Source organism: Chelonoidis abingdonii, chromosome 2 (assembly GCF_003597395.2).
Source record: "Chelonoidis abingdonii isolate Lonesome George chromosome 2, CheloAbing_2.0, whole genome shotgun sequence".
Taxonomy (NCBI): Eukaryota; Metazoa; Chordata; order Testudines; family Testudinidae; genus Chelonoidis; species Chelonoidis abingdonii.
In genome coordinates, this window is record NC_133770.1 from 259,756,635 (window position 1) to 259,779,686 (window position 23,052).

Below are 23,052 nucleotides of genomic sequence, written 5' to 3' on the forward strand. Positions count from 1 at the left end.
GGTGGAAATAGTAACGTGGATTTCAAAATCCAAAATATCTTTAATTTCAGCCTTTCAGTTTGTTGAGTTAAAATTGTCCTTCTGTTCTGGTGCTTCCAGATGTAAATCCTAACTGAGGTTCTGTTGTTTTGTTAACAGGAATATGCTGTGAATTGCCATGTTATCACCTGGGAGAGAATCCTCAGCCATTTTGACATATTTGCTTTTGGGCATTTCTGGGGCTGGGCAATGAAGGCCTTGTTGGTCCGCAGCTATGGGCTATGTTGGACTATTAGCATCACCTGGGAGCTCACTGAGGTAGGTTAACATGTTAATCATGAGCAGGCTGATGGTACTATATATTATTCATAGCACACAGGAATGAGGACTGACAATTTTATTTCAGCACTAGCTAAATACAAGTATACGTACAAAATAAATTATAAAAAGCATGTGCTATAATCATTTCAGGAAAAAATGCGAAGACAAAATAGGTTGCACAAAATAAAATTAGAAAGTGAGAATAGTTAGTAGTAAACTCTGACTAACTCAATCAGTGCAAACCCTAGCTTGCCCCTGTCCACACTAAGGGATCAGCATGAATTGCTGGGCACCAGTTGCCAAGTGGAAGCTATTCCCTAGTGTAGACAAAGCCATAGGTTAGACTAGCCCTGCAGTGCTCAGCCCTACTTTTCCCCCATATGTAAAGTATCCTGCAGAACATGACCCCAGCCTACAGTAGTGTTTTCAACTGTTTATCTTAACACACTGTCGTATAACTGTAAGGATTACTGACTGATTTCTGTGCTATTACGTTAAAGCAGTTCTCTCTCCACGTGGGCCCCTGCACACATTACTCACTTCTGCAGCTGACTCTCATTCTCAGGCCCTCTTTGTGCTTGATAATTGCTGACTTCTGTGTTGAATTGGCCAGTAGGGACAGCAGTCTGTGCAGTAACCTGTTGTTCTTAGATGCGTTGTGATAATTAAGTTGAATACTCGTTATCCTAAATAAGATAAAAGTTGGATAAAATTAAGTTATCTAACCTGTAATTTGATCAGTAGAATGTTATCTACTTAAACTCCTGAGGCCACATTTCTATAAAGTTGAATTCAGTTTTGTAATACCTGAATGATCAGGGTATGGAGGATGCCAGTTATGGGGAAGCTGATGTTCTAGAAGCTGCAGTGAGACAGACTCTCTGAAATTTGCTTTCAGTTATTAAGCAGTTCAGACCAGGAAGGCTCTAGTTCTTACAAGCCAAAAAGACTTCGGACAAAATTTTGAGACTTTGGCATCTACATTTAGGTTATTAAATCCATTTTTAGGGCACTCAACTTAGTAGGCCTAATTTTTAAAGCAGCAGATCTCATTCATTTCATTGGAGTTTGATGGTGCTTGAGCCTTCAGAATATCAACTGACTTATGTTTTAGAAACTAAATACAGATTTAGGAACCTAATGTGAGTCCCCTTCAGTTTGAAAATATTGGCCTCCTACTGACGTGCGCTGTTATTCTTAGGTATTCATGGATTCTGTCTCTTCCAGGCCCCTCTTAGAACTGTATTGTTTAAAATTAAAAGTGAATTCCAGTTCATGAAGACACTAGCTGGCACAGTGAGCTAATGCACTAGCCTTCACCTTCAGAGAACAGGTTGAAATCCTGACTCAGTCACAAGTTAAAATGACTTGTATCATCCCCTATTGATTTATCACAAAGCCACCCCCCCACAACGTGACCCCATATGATTGGTATTCCCTGCTAGTGAAGGGTAGAATATTGGAATAGACAATGTCTTTAGGGGAAAGATTACCATATAGGTAGGATGCTGCCACTCAAATGGATTTTTAGGGCTTTAACTGTTTCAGAAGAGTCATTAGAAACCTACAGTAGTTATCAGGGGAGTTGGATAGGGATTTAGTTGTTGTGCCTCTCCTGTTAACATTGATAGCTGTCAGCTGGCTAAATCCCCATACTGAAACTGGACACTCACACATGCTGAATACTATCTTTTTAAAGTTGGAATTCCAACATACCTTTGATGCTCCGTGCTCAGCACCACCACCACCACATATTGGTATTATGCAAATATTGTTACTCTGTTTACACTCAGCCTCCTCAGCTATAATCTGCAGTGTCTTTGGGAAAAAAATAATGCATTAGATAAGATCATTAAATACTATAAGAGAGTTAAAACATAATATAAGAAATGGATATAATGCCCATTTCACACCTGATTTATTTAAAAATGTTACAAAGTAAGGTGCTTGATTTGAAATCACTGTTAGAGTATAAGTCGTGTACATCTTTGCTTCTGGAGAATAATTTAAAGTTCTTCCTTTTCATGTTAAAACTGGCCCACAGCTTTAGTGCAGGGAAAATAGAGATGTTTGAACAGTTCTGTTACTGCAGTTACCGTGGAGGAAAGGTATCACTGTCAGGATAGATCTCTGTATCTTGTTTTACAATGACCAGCATCCTTTCTTGCTCTGTGCATGAGGCACTCCTTGCCCCCCCTCACATATCTGACATAACATTTTTTCTGCGTGCTTCTGGCAATGAAAGATGTTTTAATGTGAAATTCTGGTAGCATGCAAGAGACTACGCAAGCCGATGCCTTTTACTTTTGTTAGCGTTAATGAAAGAAAATGTAAAATACTATGAGGAATATCTGTTTTACTTGTCAGCTCCTTGAACATATCCCAGGAACTGCTCAACATGCACATATCCCCTTTTCTGATGAATTGCTAAATGTTATCCAATTTCGAACCTTTGAGGAGATAATCTGTAATGAAGATCAAAACTTGTTTTCACTTAAGCTGAGCAGTCCATTGCTAGCCTTGAATGAATCAGGTTTGTGTTTTACTTAAAATGTCTCAGTCCCACTATGCTGCCTTACTTACTCTATGAATGAAGATTATAAAGTTACTTCTTCTTGAAGGGCAGAGGGCATATCTTATTGCTGGACTCATGCTATATGCTGCTCATGACATGAACATGAGTCATACAGGAGCAAGACAGTGAGCTTTAGAAATGAATGATGTTACACTCTCCAAAAGAAGTTCGTAGGAAACTCGAAATATTGGGAGATTGTAACAGCTCTTTTACCCCTATATTGCTCGTTTGAATCTAGCTGTCGAGGACTGAAAGTTATTACTGTCTATTCTGCACTATGTGAAATAAGTAGTTGGTCCCAGGACATGTCTACATTACTGCGCTACATCAGCACAACTGCATCAATGCAGCTGCACTGCTGTAGCGTGTCTCGTGAAGACACACTATGCTTTCCTATCGGCATAATTACTCTATCTCTGTGAGAGGCAGAAGTATTGTTGGCAGGAGGCACTCTTCTGCCAACATAGCACAATGTGGACAGCACCTTAAGTCAGTGTAACTTACATTGCTCAGGGGGTTGTCGTTTTCACACCCCTGAGTGACTTATGTTACATCAACTTAAGCAGTAGGTAGACCAGCCCTTAGTGTTCTTTTTTTTAATAGCACCATCACAGCACTGTCTCGATTGGCAGTTAGCAGAAATGCAAGGAATTGCAAGCACATGGAGAATGAAATAACCTGTTGCTCCTAGGCCCCTCCAGGTCAAGGATTGAGACAGTTTGGTAGGTCAGCATGGCAAAGCTTGCACTGCCACTCTCTATGCTGTATCTGTCTATGAATAGAAAAATTGCATCATACAGGTTGCCAGTAAATTCCCAAAAAAATCATTAACAAAAAAGACTTAAGTTCCTGAACTGTGTTCAGTTTAAGTCTTAAAAATCATGCGTTCCAATGTGCTTCAATATTGATGCTACTGATTAAAAAGTAAACACATTCTGCTGATTCTATGTTAGTAACTGTTCAGAGAACAGACAGTTTAACACTAAATAACAAAGATGATTTTCTGATTTTAGACAAGCAAAAAACCACCCTCCTTTCTCTGAAAGAAATGCAGTTGTTCTGCAAGGGTTCTGTGTTATAACGTTGAATTATATCTGAGGGGGTCAAAACTCTGCACTTGTTTCCTGTAGATAGTGCAGCACTAGAGGGAAAAGGTGAGAGAAGGGAAACCTCTGAAGCCTTTGTAGGACCCTCATCCAAAGTCCACTAGAATCAGTGGAAAGATGCCCATTGACTTCCACAGACTTTTAAACAGGCTCAAAAAATATGACAGTTTTTGTTTGTTCAACAGTTGCTTTTAAAAAAAAAAAGAATAGAAAGAAAAAAGAAAGTTGAAAATCTTTGTAAGAATTCTATGTTGTTCCTCACCCAGAATTTTTTTTGCTGTATTCTGTAGCTGTTCTTCATGCATCTTCTGCCTAATTTTGCTGAATGCTGGTGGGATCAAGTCATTTTGGACATCCTGCTGTGTAACGGGGGTGGCATCTGGTTGGGCATGATAGTTTGTCGTTTCTTGGAGATGAGGACCTATCACTGGGCAAGTTTCAAGTAGGTCTAAAGTAAAAGCCAATAAGCTTCATGTTTTAAATATTGCAGTGTAAAATTATGAATTATTAGCTCCTCATGAAATGTCTTTATGTATGTAAAATGCATATGCTATAGAAATGGAGTGTGATCAGTGTATATTTACAGTGCTACATAAGAGATTAATAATGTTGGGGCACCATCTTGTATTAATCCTTTTGTGTGAATTGTGTTCCTGATTATAATTGGATTTTTAAGAATTTTGCTTAGTCTTAAAGGTGAAAGTTGAGGCCAAATAGAATACAAAATGGTAGAAGGAAATGATGTTTGCATTTTTAATCTTTTAATTCATGGCAGCAAAGCATTGTTTGAAGGAAAAGGAACCAAATACACACGTACATCTGAACTGTTTGACTCGTTAAATCCTTTTAATAGTAGGTTTGAGATCAGGCTGTTATGCTCTAGTGTGGTAACCCAGCAATAATACTATCAGTACCTAACAAATGTAAGACCACATTCTGATAAACGTGTGTTGTGTAGTACCTTGCTCCACAGGTGGTTCCATTGATGTCAGTGGAAGCACTTGCAGTATAAGGTAGTAGTTAGTGTGAATAAGAGTGGCAGAATCTGGCCTATGGTATGTTTCATCCATCCAACTCAAAGATTTAATTTCATCCACAGTTTTGCTGAGATGGCAGAGCAGTATTATCCCTCTTTTACAGATGGCGAAACTGAAACGGAAAGAGGATAAGTGACTTGTCCAAAGTCACTCACAGGAAGTTAGGGACAGAGCTAGGAAGAGAGCCCAGATCTCCTGCCTTCCAGTCTTGTATCCTATACACTAAACCACATTACCTTCCTTAACTGAACATGCTGTTTGCTAAGCTGAGGGAGACCTGGGCTTTGGTCTAAATTCAGGATTTTCTGCTTTGCAATCCAGCAGGGACACAAGGACCATCATAGAGTTGGTGTCCCACATCTGTGAGAGAGTGTAGTGCAGATTAAGAGTAAGACAAATAGTATATCCATTGAGGGAACCGTCTTTACCACTAGCTTTTTATTTTAGGGTGGTGTGGTGGTGGTTGTCATTATCTTTTAAAAGGCTCATGTGATTTCCTAGCATTTTTAGTTTCTTGGTTGGTGATTTTACAAAGGTGAACTGCAAGGAGAAAAATGGTTTTGCTTGTGTCCTTTACTGCTCTTTTCTGTTATGTAAAGGTGGGTTCAAAGATTAAAAGAAATAAACAAACTAAACTTGCACTTAAAAAAACAAATACCAGAAATTTCAGTCTCTATTTCCCTGTTTCCCCTGGAGGAGCACAGACCTAGAGTAGGATAGTGACATCACAACAGGCTGAAATCTAATTTGTTGCTTTCCCAACCCTCAGCTGGAGGAGAGGAGAGGAGAGTTGGAAGGTTCCACCAACAGCTTTCCTTCCATTTGTTTTGTTAACCATTCAAGTAACAAAGATGTTAAAAAACAAAATGCAGCCCATCTCACAGAGACTCCCCTTCTTTCCAAGATGGGGAGTGGGCGGGGAGGGGGGGTGGGAATTTATGAAGCAGAGGTAAGCTTATGGCTTACATACAGTGCTGTACATGGTCATGTGGGACACCCAAGTTGGGTCCAATACCAAGCTAGCATGGGTTGGGAATCCTGCAATAGCAACACACTCAGACCAGAGGAATAGGAATCTCATATTTCTAAATAATGAAATCTGATGGATCCTTTAAGGAGTGGTGTTGGTGATCTATAGAAGGGAATCACCATCTACACCTCACTGGTAAGGACAGTGAAGCTATAAAATAGGGAGATAACAAGGGAACCTGTCTTTAGGATTCTGTGGGAGATTTGCAGAACACCATTCCTTTTGATCCTTTTTTCCTCCAGGGGAAGAAAAAAATGCTTTGAAACCCAAATTGAATAACTGTACTTCAGACAGCACTGGGAGTTTGACTTCAGTGTTTTCTAGTTTTTGCTTTTTTACTACTGACTGAAGTTTGTATATAGCTCTGCTATAAGAAGGCTATTTCTCATAATAGCTGTTTGCCTCTTCACCGAAACACTCAATAAATTCTGCCTCTTAATGCAACCTTTGCTGTAACACACAGCACATTGCCCTTAAGTGTAGATGTATGGGAAAGAGCACTGCATCATGATTTATTATAGAAATACTAAAATGCAGTATCACTCTTCCCCCCCACCCCGCCTTATCTTTTCCTTGTCTTTACTGCAGCCATTCTTTTCTTTCAGGGACATTCATACCACCACAGGGAAAATTAAAAGAGCTGTATTACAGTTCACTCCAGCTAGCTGGACCTATGTTCGCTGGTTTGACCCCAAGTCTTCATTTCAAAGAGTGGCTGGAATATACCTTTTCATGATCATCTGGCAGGTAAGAAATAACTTTTTTGTGAAATCAAAACTAGTGTCAGCTCAGTTTACTTACTGGCTGAGTTTGGTTAGAAGATATTATATTCTTATCTTAGTCCATCATTGAAATGTATAATTAAATGAACTGATACCACCAACTATTCTGGACACTATCCAATGCATGGAACTACAATTTAGGAGTGAAATTACAGTATCTGTGAAAGAAACAAATGGTTGCAGTTGGTATACTGGCTGTGGGGTTACTGTATGCAGTGGATAGTTATAAGAACTGAAGAAACAGATGGGTAGGTTTTTCCCAGCTGATGGTGCATCTACCAGTATGATATTCAGAAATCAGTCTCCAGTTCACCAACATTCTTCAACATATGCCTAACTTTAAGTGCATATGACTTTAGTGGGTTTACTCATGTGCCTCAAATTAGGCACTTGCTGAAATACTTTACAGCATTTGTGATGGTACCCAGAGATATGCTCTCTTTCTTATGACTCTAATCCCATTGCCCTTAATCTGTGTTCACTCAGGCAACATTTAATACAAGTGGCAGTTTTGTTTAAATGAAGCCCATAATAGCCCGTAATGACATAGCCTTCAGTGATGACCCTGTTTTCTGGGCACTTATGTGCTACTGCTGTCTGCCTCTCATTCAGTTGTGCGGTCTGTAATCTGCCTGAGTTGGCAGGCACTACCTCATACAACTCTGTTAAACTGGTACATTTGGCCTAAAAGCTCAGGAACCACTGGTTTAATTTAAACCATTCTTGATCAGAAGGAGATACAGCAAGAGAGCCCTGCATTACTGAGCAACTGCAAACTATTTACAGGTATTGGTGTCTGGCCCCAATCATATTGCTTCTGCCAAAGGCTTTTACGTTAATGCAAAAAGAAGAGAACTAATGCAGTGAATGTAAAGGGAGGGGAGGGAGGTAGAAGAAATTCTTTCCCCATAAAAATTAGGCCAATTTCTGCAATGTCCACAGAGATGTTTGAATATTATCATTCTAGCATTGTAGAAAATTCACCCCCAAGATAGCATGCAATTTACTTGCTTACAATTTTGCTAATTGTAACAGACTTCCTTTGTGAGAGATGTCTTGTTTTGAGATGAGGCTCACTGGGACACCAGGTCCTACACTTCTTACTCCAAAAATACTTCAGTACAATACAATGTAGGACTCGCTATCTAAAATAAAAAATGATCACATTGAGCAGTCACATCCTCACTTGATTTTCTACTGTGAGAATTCTTAAGGGGTTAAAAATTTCAGTATAATTAAACCCGAGTACCTGTTTCAAGGGAGCAGGTGGTTTATTACAGCTGCTTGGAGCTACCACCTCCAATTCCAGATTTTCATATTCAATTTTAACTGGTTTTTTTTAAGTGATGGACTAGTTTGATCATTTGTGGTTTTGTTGGGGTGAGCGCATAAATATACTAGTACTAAATTGTGAACGTTTATGCATATTTCAGCCACTTGCCCATAATTTATACTAACTTTAGATCTTTTTAAGGGATTTAATTTAAAAAAACAACTTTTTAAACTAAACAGGTATAAATGCAGAACTCTTTTAAAAAGAAAAAACTCATCTGGATTTGGTTTGTAAAGAATCCAGTGAGCTCTGAATTTTACAGACTTGAACACTTTCTCTTCTTTCTAAATGTGTGTCCTAGCACTAGTTCAAGAATTACGCTGTTATTCCAAAATAGAACTCTGCAAACTATTAACTGAAACCTTGATGCGTTATCTGAAGTATACAAAGTAGTTCAGCACAGTTTTGTTTTGTTTTTTGGGGGGGGGGTGTTGTTGTTTTTATTAATTTTATTTTTTGGTTTGTTGACTTGGTATACAACTTTGCCTATTCTGAAGATATTTTTAGAGCTTTTAGTTCTTAATTCAAGCAGAAAGAGCTAGTTACTGAGCTGCAGTAAACCATAAATAATTCCCTCTTGTGTATTTTAATTCTTATATTAATCCTAACATTTTCTGCTTCAGTCTCTGAGAAGGGGTTACATGTGCGTGTGTCTGTCCTGTAAAATAGAACCTCAGTAACTGACTTTTTTATTTCCAGCTGACTGAGTTGAACACATTCTTTTTGAAACATATCTTTGTATTCCAAGCAAGTCACCCTTTAAGCTGGGGTAGAATTCTCTTCATTGGAATTATCACAGCACCCACTGTAAGGTAACTTCTTTTATTTTTTTCTAATTGTACAGTAGTTCAGACCCTTAGGAACACAAGAAAAGGTGTGCAGGCTTTATAAATAAGTATAATATGTGAAAAGAAATAATGCATTTAAGTCTTCAAAAAGGGCAAAATTATCTTTATTTTTGCAGTACTAGGTATAAGACTAAGGATAAAATTCAGCAGTCTGGGTGTATGCTACTAATGGTGAGACTCGTGTGAAAATCTGCGTTTGATAAGAATCCCTCATTCTCTCTTCTGATTGCACAGCAGTTGCCTGTGTTGGATGGATTAACTCAATATACAGCCACCCATAATTTCATGTAAGGGTCTTTTGTTGACAAGAGCCATATAATCATGACAGCATGCAGGTTAGGGAATTTAAACCTGTGGGTCTTTCCATAATACTTGCCTCTAGCCACCTATTTATGCTTGAGTATGGAATATACCACAACTTGTTTATAAGGAAAGGTGATGGTTCCTTGTTTTGAATGATTAGTGAAGCTACAAAATATGAACCATAATTGGGATTTGAGAACTAATCGATCCATAGTCACCTCACAAAATTATTTCATGAAGTAATTCTGTGTAGCAACCAGCTTCTGTTTACATCCAGATAGAGAAGTCAAGATTCCCGCTATTGAAGCATATATTGTACTTAAGGTTGTTTTTTGGGTGGGATTCTGGTAAATATATATTTTAATATGTATGTGCAAATTGTTTGCGTAGGAACTGTAACTTTTCAATATTGTGTGTTCTGTCTCTCTTAGGTACTTATATGGACCCCATTACCATAGTATCTGAGCGCCTAACGGTCTTTAGTGTATTTATCCTCATAACAGTCTTGTGAGTAGGGAAGTGCTGTTATTCTCCTTTTACTGATGGGGAACAGAAGCACAGAGAAATAAAGGGTATGTCTACACTGCCCAAAAAAAAACAAAAACAAAAACAAGCCCATGGCATCGAGTCTCAGAGCCCAGGTCAACTGACTTGGTCTTATGGGGCTCCTGCAAGTGGGTTAAAAATAGCAGTGTAGACGTTCCTGCTTGGGCTGGAGCATATGATAAGTGACTTGCCCAAAGTCTCACAGGAAGCCTGTAGCAAAGCAGGGAATTGAATCTAGGTCTCCAGAGTCGCAGCTTAGCACCCCGAACCACTGGACCATTCTTCCCCGTTATGCTTCCTCTGTTTAAATTCTTAACCCTGACGTTACAGCAACATAAGACTTTTGAATTTAATTTCCTCTGTATTTGTGAAAGGATAAAAAGAATACAATTCAGCATCATCTGTCCCACTATGCTGGCAAATGGCATTTTTCCTAATAATCATATCACAAGTATTGCTCTACCTTCCATTCACATTAATTAGCCATTAATCTGTTACCCTCAAAATACAATCGCTGTCACAAGTAGTATTCTTTATTGGCAGTCTCTATAGAAAAAACATGAATTGAATGGCCTGGAAACTGAATTATCTCCCACCCCTAGCAGTGATCTCTCCAGGTCAGTGCTGATACAGGTTGGCAGATTATGAAAAACCTTGCATTGTGCTGTGTGTGTTCTGTGAATGGAGGATAACAGTCACCAGAGCTGTCAGTATAGTCATGTAAACTATGTTCCATTCCCACTTAGATGCAATGTCAGAGTGGGAGCCTTTCAGAGTAATGTCAAAACAGGAAAGAGGCATATTTTAAAATGATGAATCTAATTTTTAAACAGATCCTTGGTTTCCTTAGACTATGTTTTTTCCCCAAGACTAACCCTCTGCTGACACACTTTACCTCTCAAGCCGTACATGCGCACTCAGGAACTAGAATAACTTAAAATGAAAAATAACTTCAAAGTTTAGAGCATAGATAACTTTTTTAATCAAATTCGCTCTTCCAAGACTTGTTAGTCTCTGGTTAATTTTTTTTTCCCCATCTGTTGATTAGTCCTACTAAAACTGAAGCCATCCAATAGGCTTTCATCATGATTTAGCTAAACGCATGATACAAGCCCTACGTGCTCCACTTTTGATATAGGGAATATTAATATTAATCATTTTGTTAAAAGTGTAAATGTATTTCAGAAGGTTTGTGCTTCGTTAAAGAATTTTCTTTTGTTGTTTCTGTTTCCAGGCAATATTATGCCTACCTCACAGACACACAGTGCAAAAGGGTAGGAACTCAGTGCTGGGTGTTTGGGTAAGTGTTCTTGACTGTTGGAAATTTTACAAACACGAGACCATGTTCTGTTTTTGTTGTTTTAAGTGTTGGCAATGCGTTGCCAGGTATGATATGAAGCCAGTCCTTGCCCCAAATTGCTTTCAATCTAAAAGACATGCACAGAAAAGGTTTCTTGGGAGAAGCCTATGGGGGAAGAAAATCTTAGATTTGTGGGGTGGAAAGGATGGAGAAGGGAAGAGAGAGTTATAGGTGCAGCTGGTTAAAGAAAGAAATATTAGTTAGGGCATCTGCATTCTGTCCCCCACTTAGTTGGTGGTGCATTTGGTGGCTTAGCAAATAGCTTCCCCCTATGCATCCATTTTAACTGTGCAAAGTGCTTGCCTAGCAGGGATATTGTGAAGCGTAATTAAGTAGGGCTAAATTCTGCCTTCAGGTATGAGGGCGCAACTCCTTCTGTTTTCAGTGATTATTGGCTTTATGAGAGTTGAATTTTAGGCTCTTAATACATAATAACTTTTCATTGTAGTAACGCCTAGGAGCCCAGGTCATGGATCAGGATCCCATGGTGCTGGGCACAATTCAAATTTTTCTTAAGTACACTTTGTAAATTATTTTACCATTCTCCGCAGCTAGATGGCATATAGCAGATTTTATTTTTAGATCAATATAACAATCCAGTCAAGCTCATGTGTGGTAGTCTTCATTTATTAGTTAGTTAGCTTCTGGAACAGTGGCTTAATAAAATTTTAAATTACAAAATCCTCTTCATATCATAGAAGTTAGAGATGGTACAGACCTTTTTGCTAACCAGAACTTCCAATCTGTGCTAGTGGACTCCCTCCGCCAGATTATAGAGCTTTCCACTAAAAAGGTTCTTTGACACTGCAGGAAGCCTTCTTTTGGATCACAAGGGAACTCTCTAGTAAAGGCTTCAACACGTGCTTAAAAATAACAGAACTGATCCTGTTTTCAACACCAAAGGCCACATTAGTCCAGGCCCTGTGCAAGCATTTGAGTGTTTGTTTGCATCCATTTCCTAATTTGCTTGCAGTGACTGCCACTAATGAGAGAAGGTGACAGGGCAGATATAAGTGAATATCTAAAAGAGGCCAAGAGATTGGATTAAATGGGGGAGAAATTTATTCTATGTCTTCCTTACATATGTACATTGCTAATCAGCAGGTGCTTTTATCTAAATACGACTTTGTGAATTGGGACAAAATGTCCAGATTTATTAACAAGTTGCCTGAGGATGCTGTGGAAGAGTTTAAGATTTTTCTGGCAGAGAGCCCACTAGTGTCTAAGACATCACTGCAATCAGCACTCAATATGGAGGATACCTCATCTAGGATTATGGCTTCAGCTGTAACAATGAGGAGAGCTTCTTGGCTACAGACGTGGCTATGTCTTTGTTTTCTGAAAAGACTGATGAGACATTACATTCTCTTAAGGACTCCAGGGCCACTTTATGATCCTTTGGGGTTTATACCTCAACAGTTAAGGCATCATTATGGGGATCTACAACAACAACAACAGTTCCAATAGTACTCCAAACAGTATTTCAGGCAACCTGCTTATTCTGCAAGACAACAGGACTTCTCCAAGAGGAGACACGTTGGACAGAAGAAGGCCCTCTTTTTTCCATCTTCAGCCAGCCAGCCCATAGTCTATCACCTAATGGCAAGCAGCCAATTTGACCCTCCCTTCAAGGGCAACAAAGCAGTCACCAGTCAAGGCTATTTCCCCTCCCTTTGGGGGCATGCTGTCCCACTTCCACAGAGCTTGGGATTCAGTAACCTCAGACAAGTGGATCCTAAGCACTGTACAGTTGGGTTATACCATCCAATTTCTATCTGTTCCTTCTTCCTGTGTCTGGAATCACAATGACTGGTTTGCTGCTTTTAGTCTCCAAGATGCCTGTTCCCATTTGCTGATTTTCCCAAACCACAGGAAGTTTCTGAGATTCCTAGTTGCAGGTAAGCATTAATAGTATACAATTCTCTGATTTGCCTTGACATCAGCCCCATCCATATTTACCAAATGCATGTCAGTGATAGCAGTCTGTCTCAGGAGGAGGGGAACTCATCTCTTCCCATACCTAGATGATTGGTTAATGAGGGGCAGACCTGAAGAATCAGTCCTCAATTACACTCAGTCTCTTTGATTGACTAGCATTGATTTTGAACAAAACAAAATCAGAAGACTGTCAAAAAAAAGAGAAAAAAAAGTCAGAGCAAAACAGAAAATCAACTATTGATGTTCAGTGCGACGGAGGGGGCTCGAGGCAGCACTGCCTTTAAATAGCTATGGGAGGGGCTATGGGGTCAGAGGGCACAAGCACCACTCCAATGGGCAATGTAAAGCAAAATTCTCCGATTTCAGTGCAGTGGGCACACGCACACTAAGTGGAATATATGTCTGTACCCATGTTTTGCAGACCGACAGTTACTGTTCAGGTAGGTAACTGTTTTTTCCCCATCCATCTTGGAGTATTAGGGCAATACCTTTAATACTAAAATTTCCTTTTTTTTATTTACTGTTTCCTCACTTGTATATGCCACTGCTTTAGACAGTGGGGTTATCTCAAATGTTCTTTTCTACAATAGTTGAAGTTTAACATGTTAAAAGTAATGCAAGTAATGGCAATGAAAGACACTAAGTAGAAAAAACTTAAAAAAAAAAGTTATATCTCTTTCGAGTCTTATCCTGCTTTTTTTTCCCTTTCTTATTTTAATTTTTGAGATATGGAAAGGATTGTTTTAAAATGGACAATTCTGGGAAGCAAAATGTCTGTAACTGCCTGGGTAAGATCCATGTTGTAGGAGTCTGGCCCCTTACAATGTAGCAGCACAGCTGGCAAAAATCATAGAAACCTGTCCTCTAAAGTTGGGAGAGGATTACAGTGTGCAGAAAGCCTTTAAGGGCTTCCTGTTTTCTCACTCAATCATAGAAACATTATAGAAGGTGAAGGGAACAAATCTGTCTTAAAACATCTGTGATTTTTTTGAAAGGAACATTCTGTCCTCTTGAAGTTGCAGACATCAGTGCTGTTCATGTAAGCAAGGGCTTGCTCTTGTCGATATTGTCCCATCAGGGCTGATACATGCTGAGGTACACTTTTACTCCTGCTTCTTGCAACCTAGGAGAATCAGTTGGCACTGAGGTTTTAAGGGATATCCATTTCATGTCCATTTCCTGAATCTCAAGAGATTCCATTATAACAACCAGTGAACGTTCAGATTCAGTTGTCTGCTTTACGAATGGCATACAGGCTGATGTGCTGTGTAGCCATTTCATTTGTGGAGCTGGCAGTTAGCAAGATTAAATGGTATTTTTTAGGGCTGTCAAGCAATTAGATTGATCGCACTGTTAAACAATAATAGAATACAATTTATTTAAATATTTTTGGATGTTTTCTACATTTTTAAATATATTGATTTCAATTACAACACAGAACACAAAGTGTACAGTGCTCACTTTATTTTTCATTACAAATATTTGCACTGTAAAAAACAAAAGGAATGGTATATTTCAATTCACCTAATACAAGTACTTTTATAATGAAAATTGAACTTACAAATGTAGAACCTACAAGTCCACTGAGTCCTACTTTAGCCAATCACTCAGACAAACAAGTTTGAGTATAATTTGCAGGAAATAATGCTGCCCACGTCTTGTTTACAATGTCACCTGAAAGTGAGAACAGGCATTCGTATGGCACTGTTGTAGCTGGCATCGCAAGATATTTATGTGCCAGATGCGCTAAAGGTTCCTATGTCCCTTCATGCTTCAGCCACCATTCCAGAAGACGTGCATCCATGCTGATGACAGGTTCTGCTCGATAACAATCCAAAACAGAGCGAACTGTCGCATGTTTATTTTCATCATCTGAGTCAGATGCCACCAGCAGAAGGTTGATTTTCTTTTTTGGTGGTTTGGGTTCTACATTAGAGTATTGCTCGTTTTAAGACATCTGAAAGCATTTGCCACACCTCATCCCTCTCAGATTTTGGAAGGCACTTCAGATTCGTAAACCTTGGGTCAAGTGCTGTAGCTATCCTTAGAAATCTCCCATTGGTACCTTCTTTGCGTTTTGTCAAATCTGCTGTGAAAGTGTTCTGCTATAATACGAAATACATGGCAGAATGCAGGTAAAATAGAACAGGAGACATACAATTCTCCCCCAAGGAAGTCAGTCACAAATTTAATCAATGCATTATTTTTCTTAATGTGCATCAGCAGCATGGAAGCATGTCCTCTGGAATGGTGGCTAAAGCATGAAGGGGCATATGAATGTTTATCATGTCTGTCATATAAATACCTTGCAATGCTGTCTTCAAAAGTGCCATGCGAATGCCTGCTCACTTTCAGGTGATGTAAATAAGAAGCAGTATCTCCTGTAAATGTAAAAAAACTTGTTTGTCTTAGCAATTGGCTGAACAAGAAGTTTTACATTGTTTTGTTATTGAGTGCTATTATGTAACCAAAAAAAAATCTACATTTGTAAGTTACACTTACACGATAAAGAGATGAGATGAATTGAAAAATTCCATTTATTTTATCATTTTTACAATGCAAATATTTGCAACCAAAAATAATAAAGTGAACAATGTACACTTTGTATTCTGTGTTGTAATAGAAATTAATATATTTAAAAATGTAGAAAAACATCCAAAATATTTCATAAATTTCAGTTGGTATTCTATTAACAGTGTGATTAATCGCGATTAATTTTTTTAATCGCACTTAATTTTTTTGAGTTAATTGCGTAACGGCGATTACTCGACAGCCCTAATATTTTTGTGTACCATGACATCAGCTTAATCTCTAGAAGACAAAATATAGATCTGACTATGGAATGTAATAAGTGCCAGGATGTACAGATCCAACATAATAGTAAGCAGCAGAGTAGAAAGTGTTACAGTTTCTAGAGTGCTGGTTTGGAATGGAATTTCCAGACAGTAATTTATAATCCTGTATCAAACTCTGAAACGTCAGAAGATTCCCCAAATGAGTGTCACCTCCTATTTATTTGAGCACTACATTGTTTAGCACAGTTACAAAACACTGGAAGAAATGATAAAAGAAAATCAAAATACAGTATACAGCATATTTCACATGGCAATTTGAGATGTTCTAGATTGGGGTCCTCAATCTTTTTCTTTCTGAGGCCTTCCCAACGTGCTATTAAAAAATCCATGGCCCACCTGTGCCACAACTGTTTTTCTGCATATCCAGTAGATTAAAAGTCAGGGCCGACGTTTGGGGGTAACACATGGGGCAGTTGCCCAGGGCCCCATGCCTCAGGCTTCGGCTTTAGCCAAGGGTGGTGGGGCTCAGGCTTTGGCTTTCTGCCCTTGGCCCCAGCGAGTCTAATACTGGCCCCTCTCTGGTTTATTTTGGTGGACCCCCTGAAATCTCTCATGGCCCCCTCAGGGGGGCTCTAGACCCTTGGTCAAGAGCCATTGTTCTAGAGAGCAGAATAAGTCACGCACTCATCTGTCAGTTCCTTTGAACTTGGGTACTTTTGCTTACTAAAACACCATTTTGTTCTAGGCTTTTATGTTCCTTAAATTTGTGCAGTGCTTAGGTAACGCAAATATATACATCTAATATTGGTGCCAACTCTTGTGATTTTGTCAAAGTCATAAGGTATTTGGTGTTTCTCTGATGGCCTCAGTTCCTAGGATCATGTGACTAAGTAAGAATCTTAGTTTTCATTTAAAAGGAAGTTTATAACCCTTATGAATGTGGAACAAAGCTGGAAAATGTGAACTCTAGAGGCTCAATCACAAGAAAATAAATTAAAAAAAAAACCCTAAAAGCTGTTTGATTTCTTTTAATCTTATTTATATAAAAAATTGGTATGCTTGTGGTTGGCAATCCTGTAAATTATATAAAATCCTAATATAGCTAGATCATAGAGGGTGGTTCAGACTTTCAACTATATGTGGATATTTTATATAACAAGCACTAGTAAAATAAAGGTGTTAATCAAGAAGCTCAACAAATGAACATCCCTTTTAAGCAATGAGTTTCTAGCACCTGAAAGTTGGTGAGAACATTAAGCGAAAGTCATCACTGAAGAGCTATTGTGTTCAGTGAAGGAACCTTTTTATTATATTCATATATCTTCTTAAGGGTGCTTAAGAGCAGTGCAGGCTTTAATGTAGGTTCTGAGCTTTTGGCTGCAGGTTTGAGGGATAGAGCTTCTTGATGCTAAATGTACACGTTCAAGTTTTCTTTTTCTTGAGTGGATCCTGCATGTGAATAAATGTGGCCAAACAAGATAGGAAGATAAAAGGCAGCTTTTAGCTATATGTCATTGTGTCTTAAAAGAGAGACTGACTTTCTTCTGTGCAGAGAAAGCTGTGTAATCTTTCACAAGATGGATTAGGTTTCTCCACTTAAAGAATGGATGAAGAAGCGGCATGAATGTGCACACACTAATGGATCATCGGTGTACTTGTACATTTCAGACCAAAGGGAAAGGTGCCAAGAAACTCCTTACTGTTATGGAGTAGTTAGTAATGTTGTACCTCTTGGAGAATAAATGTGAACAGTAGTCTGCTTGGCATCACTATTTCATTTAGTGAAGTGGAAGAATTTAGCAGGATATAGTCAATTAGAGCAATACTTTATTAAAAGAATCAAAGTATTTGGACCAGTAAGACTTGAATAATTGCTTTTTAGGTAGAGACCAGGGGTGAAATTCTGGTCCCACTGAAGTGGAGGACAGTTTACCAGTGACTTCAAGAGAGCCACAATTTAACTTCTGGTCTTTCTTAAATGTCTAATAGTTTCTTTTGTCCACAAAATTGATTTACCTGATGCAGATGGGGGTCTGTTTTTTGTTCTCTGTGGTCATTTGATTTTTTTTTTTTAAATTATTTTGAAGGGGAGTTGCTTTTAAAATTTAGTTTCAACCACTGCTAGAACAGCTTCTGCATGCTTTTCATAGGAATATGTCTAGTGTTTTTATGTACTACTGACAAAAGATGAAAAAGTAAGAAGTACAGTATCCTATTTGCTATCCTTTCTCTGTGTAGTTTTACTGTATCATTTTAATTAAGTAAATGTCTGTTTACATTCTTGATGTAAAACGTATCCATTTCCATGGACTGTTGGAGATTTGAAGTTTTATGGGACCAGTGCAGACATTCCCCTGTCAGAGGGAGAAAACCAAACATGCTCAATTGCCCTTCTCGCCAACTGAGGAGTGGTATTGGTGGATTCCTTTCATTGTTCTTTCTTGGGAGAAGAGTGGACACAGTGTCTATTATAGTCTGGTCTTTGTACATGAAGCAAAAAATGCACCCTACAGTTCATAGTTTGCTAGACTGTTCATTATTGCCTCAAAACCCGTGTTAACACACTTCAGTGCAGTTGTGTTATCTAGCTCAGCATGGAAAGTCTGGTTCTTTCATTACCATTTTAGGGCAGATTATGAAATTACAAGAGGGTAATGTTGTCTTGACAGAATTATGAAGACAAATTGGCTAATTTCAGCTGGTATTGAATGCAGCTCCTCACCTATTTACCAGTACTTCCTGCAGAAAGCACATTACACCTGTGCTGCAGAGACTCTACTGGCTTCCATTTCATGCAAGTCAGGGTGTTGGCATTGATCTACAAAACTCTCTTTATTGTTTTGTATTCTGTGTATCTCAGAAAAATCCTCTCCTCTTGGTTTTTAACTCAGAGGTTGTGATGACATGCTCAAGATGACAAGCTCTAGAAATAATCAGTTGGGGGCTGGGAAGATGAAGTTCACAGTGGAAATTCCCCAGACACTCTTGGTCTGACACAAGTTTTGACCTTCACAGCATGTTGCAAACCCTGTTTCTTTATTCTAGGCTTTTTTCAGCGCTGAGTAAGGGTGAGTAGATTCAGATTAGGTGAAACTTGACTTTTGTTTTGTATGGAGTTTTTAAAGACTGCATTGTGTGTACATCTCGAATGTCAAGTTGGGTATGTTTTATAAATCAAAATATATAAAGAAGCTATGTGCATGGAAGGGAATTTAATAGTCTCAGTCATTAATATCTGGTTTGTAAAAAGATAATAGGGTGACTGACAAGCAGCAAGAAAATATATTTTAAAGAAAATTTAAATTGAAGTTTCCTAGATAAGAAGAGAGCTGTCTAATAAATATATAACTATGGAAGTGTTTAGACTGTAGTCAGATAATACAAATCATAAGAAAAAAAAAAGTATTGCCAAAAAGGGACATATTTTAGGAAGTTTATGCTTTTGTGCTTATACATCTGAAAATTCAGAATTTGGAGGAGCAGAAACGGTCTCTTTACCACTAACTGAATTTAACACCCTTGTCTCTCCTTGAAAAAGCTTCATAATAAATTAAAAAAAAAAAAATTCTAATCACCTTGGGCAGTCAGAAAGAAGTCATCCTTAACAGAGAAAAAAGATGTAAATGATCATTTGAAAGCATATAGAAATTTCACTAAAATAAGGGGGATAATGCAGATAACACATTTAAACAAAATCTGAGTGAAGTTCAGGAAGAACAGAATCTGAAAGGGAATCTTCAGAAGTTCTCTTTTCGTTCTGTATAGTTTTTATCACATTCATTGCCCTACTTAGTCCAATCAAATATTTTTCTCAATTGAATAAATGAAAAATGTGTTTCTCTCCCTGATCAACTGCAGAAAGTTTTGACAAGAAAAAGAACTAATGCCCTTCTGCCTGAAGAGAAAATATCCTGATTGACAAGTCAAAGATTTACTGTGCATCTGAATAGACTTTGCAAGATCACGATTATTGTATATTTTGTCATAATTTTTAGGTGTCTTTATGATTCAGATTACCTTCATGCTCCTTTTCTTATTTGTTGCCTTCCAATTTTTGCTTAATACGAGTTTTTGAAAGATGGGATGAGTCAGATGAAGGGTCTCATGTGTTATTTAAAATGTGTTCTGAAAAACTTGAGAACACAGAAGAGTGTTTCAAACTTCTAACCCAATGCTTTCTAATGCTAAGAAGTATTATTGCTATAGAATGTAAGTGCTTCATGTGCACCAGGTCCTTCAACTTTTTCTGGTAACTCTCTGATGTTCTCACAATTATTCTTCAGAGAGTTCTATTTAACAATGAATTGATAAGGACTCCACTAATGAACTTCATACTTCGCTCTGGTTATGCATCCAGTCTCATGTGAAATCTTCAACATTATCTACACGCTTTTCTAAAGCATCAGTTTTAGATGAGTGAGGGTGATTCGAGGTCATGATTACAGAAAGATTTACATTAAGCAGGGTGTTTGATATCCTCTTCAAGGAGTTTTGAGGAGGGGATAGATGTGCTTTTTCTGCTGAGCAAACAGCATCTCAAACAGCTGCAACCAGTGGAGATTGAAGTAGATGACCAGAACAAAGAGTCCTTTCTTCTTCATATCCTCTGCTTTAGGAATCTCCACTGTACAAGAACCTGAGGCTCCTTTAGGCTCCTTCTCATCTCTGTTGGTTTCTTTAGGAAGACTAGTTAATCAGTAGTTGCTTAGGCATCTACAAACTCTCCTCCCTCCCTCCTCCTCTCATGCACACATTCATAATGTTGTGACATCATACAAAATCTCCCCTCACTCCCAACCAACACCTCACAGATATTCTGGTAACATCTCTTTGTAGTCTTTCCAGTCCTTAGTTATTGTAAGCCAATCAGTATCATTTAATTTTTCCTGGTTCTTTCTGAATACACTTCTGAGAAGAAAACGTATTTGTATAGTTCTGAGAGAACCTAAGTTTCAACAAGTTAATAAGACATTCTAAGGTACCAGTGCCTATCCAGCTGTCTCAAGAGCTATAAATTGTATATACCCCTTATGGTAGTCTCTCACCAAGTTCCCGTGAGCTTTGAAGATTTAATTATAAACTGACTAAAATAGATGTCTTTGACTGGGGACCTATTTTAAATTGACAGCCTTTGTGAAGAGTATTTTTTGGTATAAGAGTGGCATCCGAAAAAGCCCTTGTTTCTGCAGACTTTTAAAAGGATGTTTAATAATGTCTGATGCAGTCAGTACTTGACCCTTTGTCTAATAGCAAAGTATTTGGGTTTATTGCTGTGCCTAAGTTGGATTTGTGTTTATGAATGTACAGTGTTCAGTATCACTAGAATCAAACAATATTTTACATGTGTAATCGGCTGCAAATTGTATATGCAAATTTTTATAAGAGTCATCAAAGGAATAATTGCACTCCAAGGTGCAAAATTAAATGTTGCATTGTTGTCCTACAATTTTCATATTCATCTACATGGTATCTTCCAGTAAAGAACAAACCAGAAAAACCTACCTTTTTTGAAACTGTGTTTTCTGTCTGCTAATTTACTTTGCTTGCTGCTGTCTGAGCTGCCCTATCTTCTCTCACCTATGGCCTGATCCATGAATTAGTCATGTATGTCAGTGATATTGTCACCTGCTAGTTAGCAAATATGGAAGCTTTGTTTCCTGGGATGTTGTCAGATATGTCAGTTGTACCATAAATGTAAGAACCAGTCTCTTCAAGTTTATAAAATTAAGGTTGTTTCTCTGTGTTTTCAGACTGGTAGGACCAAATCATGTGGTGTAAATGAGTGCAGCTCTCTTGACGGCAGTGGAACTGCACTGATTTACTGAGGATCTAAACCTTCATTTTTAATGTCTTTCATGTGTACTTGGGGCCAAAATTCTGGAATCTCTCCTTCTGCCAGGAAGGCATAGTCTCAGCTTTGTGTGGCCACTACTCATGTCCAAGTGCATATTAGCTAGGAGAAGGAACTGGCTGTCTGATAATTGGCAGGTCTACCCCTTCTTCTTGCTACCCTCCTTCTACTCTTCCCATCTTACCGCTGGGTGGATTATTTGAGGGAGGCACAGAACCTTCACGTATCTATCAAACCTAGCTACTGGAGCAGCAGCCTGGGGACTCACCTAGAATGAATGGTGGCTCAGGGGGTTGAGAATGGCTTTTCCTCTGGCTCCCCAGCTGAAACCATTCTAGGATAGTAAATTAGCTACCATCTAATGGCTGTTTGACCTGCATGAAATGAGTTGGTGGTTCAGTCCAGCATGAAGTAGACAGGTGTCCACAGTATGGTTGCCTCATTGTTGACTGTCTCAGCAGAGAACCTTTGGATTGAGTGGATATAGAAATGGAATGATCATCTTATCCCTCCAGGTGAAGATGGAGATGCATGAGCAGAGAGTGTGGGGAAGCTTTCACTGTCATTGAACCCTTTGTGCCCATATCATGGATAATCAAAGAATTTCAGCCCTGAGGGCTGTCAGCCTATCATTCTTCATGTTCTCTACACTAACTCTGCTGCAAAAGAATGGCGTACTCATCAGAAATCTGGCTAAAACTACTGCTTATTTAGAGTGGACAGAGTCCAGACTCTACCTCATCAGTGTTTATAACCTCACCTTTTTTCTTTCTCTACCCCCAGAGTCATTGGTTTCCTTGAAGCTTTTGTGTGCATAAAGTTTGGTCAAGAACTCTTCTCCAAAACACAAATATTGTATGTTGTGTTTTGGCTTCTTTGCGTGGTAAGTGAGACTTCTCGCTCATGAAACACAGTGCCCAGCAATGCCTTGTGGACTCTATCCTGCAAACCTTATGTACCTGAGTAGTATGTACATGTCATAGCTTTCCTACTTAGATTTGAACCTTAGAGTTCAGAAAATAAGATGCTAGCATAAATTCCTCTAAGCTTAATTACCAGCTTAGATCTGATAGCGCTGCCACCAGCCAGATTTCCAGTGTCTGGCACACTCTGGTCTCCCCAAACCTTCCCTGGGGAACGCCAAGACTCAGATGCCCTGAGTCTTACAACCAAGGGAAATAACCCACTTCCCTTCCCCCTCTTCACCTCCTCCCAGAACTTCCCGCCCTGGGTATACTAGGAGATACC

At 38.6% G+C, this 23,052-nt stretch overlaps 1 protein-coding gene across 1 annotated transcript in view; it reads left to right on the forward strand.

The window, feature by feature from the left end:
- PTDSS1 (phosphatidylserine synthase 1) overlaps window positions 1-23,052 on the forward strand; it is a 58,752-nt gene that overhangs the window by 29,035 nt on the left and 6,665 nt on the right. The window contains exons 5-10 of the mRNA XM_032763900.2: window positions 139-297; window positions 4,272-4,423; window positions 6,654-6,795; window positions 8,863-8,975; window positions 11,095-11,160; window positions 22,588-22,687. Coding sequence (XP_032619791.1) covers window positions 139-297; window positions 4,272-4,423; window positions 6,654-6,795; window positions 8,863-8,975; window positions 11,095-11,160; window positions 22,588-22,687 — 732 coding nt within the window. The remainder of the gene's footprint in view (window positions 1-138; window positions 298-4,271; window positions 4,424-6,653; window positions 6,796-8,862; window positions 8,976-11,094; window positions 11,161-22,587; window positions 22,688-23,052) is intronic.